Source organism: Poecilia reticulata, linkage group LG13, assembly GCF_000633615.1.
Source record: "Poecilia reticulata strain Guanapo linkage group LG13, Guppy_female_1.0+MT, whole genome shotgun sequence".
NCBI classification, from domain to species: Eukaryota; Metazoa; Chordata; class Actinopteri; order Cyprinodontiformes; family Poeciliidae; genus Poecilia; species Poecilia reticulata.
In genome coordinates this window covers 148,280-151,637 of record NC_024343.1, presented here as the reverse complement: position 1 = coordinate 151,637, position 3,358 = coordinate 148,280, and the positions used below count along the sequence as shown (strand labels likewise).

At 36.1% G+C, this 3,358-nt stretch overlaps 1 protein-coding gene across 1 annotated transcript; it reads right to left on the bottom strand.

Annotated features, from left to right (window-relative positions):
• Positions 1–1,647: 1,647 nt before the first annotated feature.
• Positions 1,648–3,291, bottom strand: LOC103474119 (G2/M phase-specific E3 ubiquitin-protein ligase). Its single transcript, XM_008424863.2, has 5 exons — positions 3,114–3,291; positions 2,860–3,038; positions 2,612–2,784; positions 2,324–2,538; positions 1,648–1,916 (listed from the first exon to the last, which is right to left on the bottom strand). Exons 2-5 carry the CDS (start codon positions 3,022–3,024, stop codon positions 1,678–1,680), a joined length of 792 nt encoding a protein of 263 aa, XP_008423085.1. The 5' UTR covers positions 3,025–3,038; positions 3,114–3,291; the 3' UTR covers positions 1,648–1,677.
• Positions 3,292–3,358: the final 67 nt, after the last annotated feature.

Genomic DNA, 3,358 nt, shown 5'->3' with positions numbered 1-3,358 from the left:
TTTATTTTGCTCTGTTTCTGAGAGTCTCTGTGCCGTCTGGTCTTGATTGTTCCCAGGTGTGTCTAGTTCCTGTGATTACTCTCCTGTGTATTTATGTCACCTGTTGTCTTTGTCGGGTCCTCATCTTATGTCATCTGTCAGTTTCCTTGTGCTGCCTGAGTTTTTCGAGTATGCTACCTGGCATTATCATTAAAGATTCATCAATTTCATCTACATTCTGGGTCTGCCTGGGTTTCATCCTCACGTCACCAATGGTTAGTGATGGGCAAATGAAGCCTGATGAAGCAATAAAGCTTTCCAACCCTTTGCTTTGCAAAAAGGTTCATTACTCAATGCTTCATTTATGACTCACTAGTGACATCTGCTGGTGAAACTAACAGCCTTGTCACTCAGTTGGATCATACTTCCAAAGATTACTAAATGCAATATTGTCACAAAGTTTTCATCAAACTCATGTTTAGTAACAGGAGAATCAATGAAACCATATTTAATTGTCATATGTTTCAATTATTAAAATGATTTGTAGCCAATCTAATCCTGGTATATGTTGAACGTCAGTGGTTGTGTTGGGGTTTCTTTTATGTCATAAAGACATTGTGTCTTGGGAGTGCAGTGCCTGTTGTGGCATTCGCTTTTTCTTGGATTTCTAGTTGGCTCATCTCTTATATTTGGCTACATGTTGAATTTTAGTTCTGCAACAGCACTAAATCTGTTTTTGCTGTGCAAGACTGATATATCTTTGCCAATACAAATAATAGTTGAACTTTGCAGAAGGTAATAGATTGGGAAATGGAGAGTTAATTATCTAAGAAGAATTTTATTGTGAGCAATCATCTCAAAGTATTCCCAGATATCAGAGATTTTCCTCTTTCTGGCTCCATTTCAGACAATCAAATTTATTTGTGCAGCATGTTTCAGCAACAATGCAGTTCAAAGAGATTTACATCATAAAATCACAAAAATATATTGACTTCATTGCAGCTTTCTTTAGCATTATTGCTAACTTTTAGCATCAGAACGCTTTATTAAAAATCCAACGGGCACACTTTGGCAGGCCCCAGTTAAATTTCTCTAAATAAATAAATAAATCTTACCAAAGATTTTCCAGTGCAAAAATATTTCTACACTTCAAGTAAGACACAGGTAAGATATAAGTAACTTTTCATCAATATATGAGCTTGTTATAAGTCACTTTTTCCTTAATATTGACGAAAAAGGACTAATTACATTGGCAGATTATTTCACTTATAGCAAGGGAAAGATGTCCAGTTAGAAGTGAAATTAATATGCCAATGTAAGTACTACTTTTTCATCAATACTAAATTATTGACTTAAAAAAAGCTCATATCTTGATGAAAAGTTAGATGTAAGTTAGTTTTATCTTAAGTGTACTAAGATATTTGCACTAGAAAATAGTCCAAAAATACTTGATAAGACCCTTTGTTTTTGCAGTGTGGCTCAAACATACAGCTTTAAATTTGTGTAACCAAAAAGTGGCTAAAAGAGACATCTATTTGCAAAAAATAAAAAAAAAATGCAAATACTGTATYTACATTTCAATATTTTCCAAGTTTGGCCATTACATTACTTTTACTATAACTTACTTTAAAACACTTAACTTTTCAAAACATTCCAACTCTTTTTTTAAAAGAACTGCTTTTTACACTTATTAGTTGATTATGCAACACCAAAGGTAGGTGACTGCAGCACCCCCTCTTTCATGTASTTTGTGAAAGACTCATAGTCTGAGTGTACAGGAAGGCGGAGTAGGCAAGTATTTGCTTCTGGGAAGACTTTGTTAGCCTCATGGAGAAATTCAATTTGTGGACGATGGGGAAAGCCCAGTGGAAGCACTGTGGATGCTCCGGAAGCGAACTCCAGTATCATTTCAAGGGTAACGGGACTGCATTCTCCTTCTGAAAGACAAAATGTTGAAATTATGACCTTTGATATAAAGTATCCAGTTTGTACTTTTAAAGACATGGAAGAAAATGTGTTAAATGTCTGTCCATGTTCTTTCTCAATCTTGTTATATTGGCGATAACAATGCATTTCTTGTTAGTAAATATAAATCAAAACATTTTGAAGACAAACCATGACTAAGCATGATCATTATATATTATATATTCACTGATAAAAGACTATTTCTATGGCAGCTTAAGAAAATGACTTTCCAGGAAAGAGACATTTCTAGCAATTGAACTGTTTCTGGTCTTGTCAGTCATTTAAAAAACCTGCTTCTATACTCAAACTATGATTGTTTAAATTGGGTCACAAAATCTAATTGATACTGGTTCTGCTTAAAGTATCACAATAAATGTACCTTCAATATCCACCAACCAGTCTCTCCAGTAGCATATGGTTTGATTTTCTATCCTCCTTTTATTGCTGCCTTGCACAGAAAAACACACTTGGAAAAGTGTGCATAGGTCCCGTGCCGAGAGTGGTTTCTCCTCACAGACAAACAATTCTTGAAAGACTGCAGGGTTTTTCTGAATCTCATCTAGCACATTGAGAGTCTTCAAATCTTCCACAAACCTTTAAGAAATGAGAATATGGCCATACTTTAGAATACAAGATTTCTAATAGAAAAAGTTAGGATCTTGCTTACTGTTGCAATGCAGTGCACACTCGGCCATTTACAAAGAAGTCTGCAGCAGATTGCACAAGGGAGTCCCTCTCTTCCAGAGTAGTTACACACCTTAATGCTCCAATAATGCTCAGAGTATCTGCTGCCTGCATAATGGCTTCGTTTGCCTCCACGACTGTGTTTGCATCCTGAATCTAAAAAGAAAAATTTATGTGAAACTGAATTTAAGCTTATGATCAATATTCAAAATGCTTAAAATTGTGACTAACCTTGATCAACTGCTCTCTGAATGAATGGTTAACAACTTCCTCAACCAGGGTAGGTTGAGACAATGTGCCACAAATGTGGTTATACAGCCTTTGAGAGAAGAAATGTGGTCCAATGCCTCCATGCACCAAACAGACCGATATCATTTTTCCAATACAGTTGTACATTTTTGACTCCTACGCTAAAGAAAAAAAAAAGTTACTTGACAGTTTCCAACCTTAAGAATTGGGAAAAATAAATAAATAATAATACTGACCACTAGTGTCCAAAGCTAGATGGCGGTCATTCTCGTGCCCCTCAAAGACATTAGATTGATGAATTGCCCTCATTAACAGTCTTAGATATTCTCGTGTGGGACCACCTTCATCAACTGCCCCTTCAGCGCTGCCCTCCTCATCCACAAAACTAACATCCAGTTTTGCTGCTGGATCAAAACGGCGTCTTCTGAAGGCATGCAGGCTACATTCTAAAATCCTGTCCCTGCACACATTTATTTGGTTG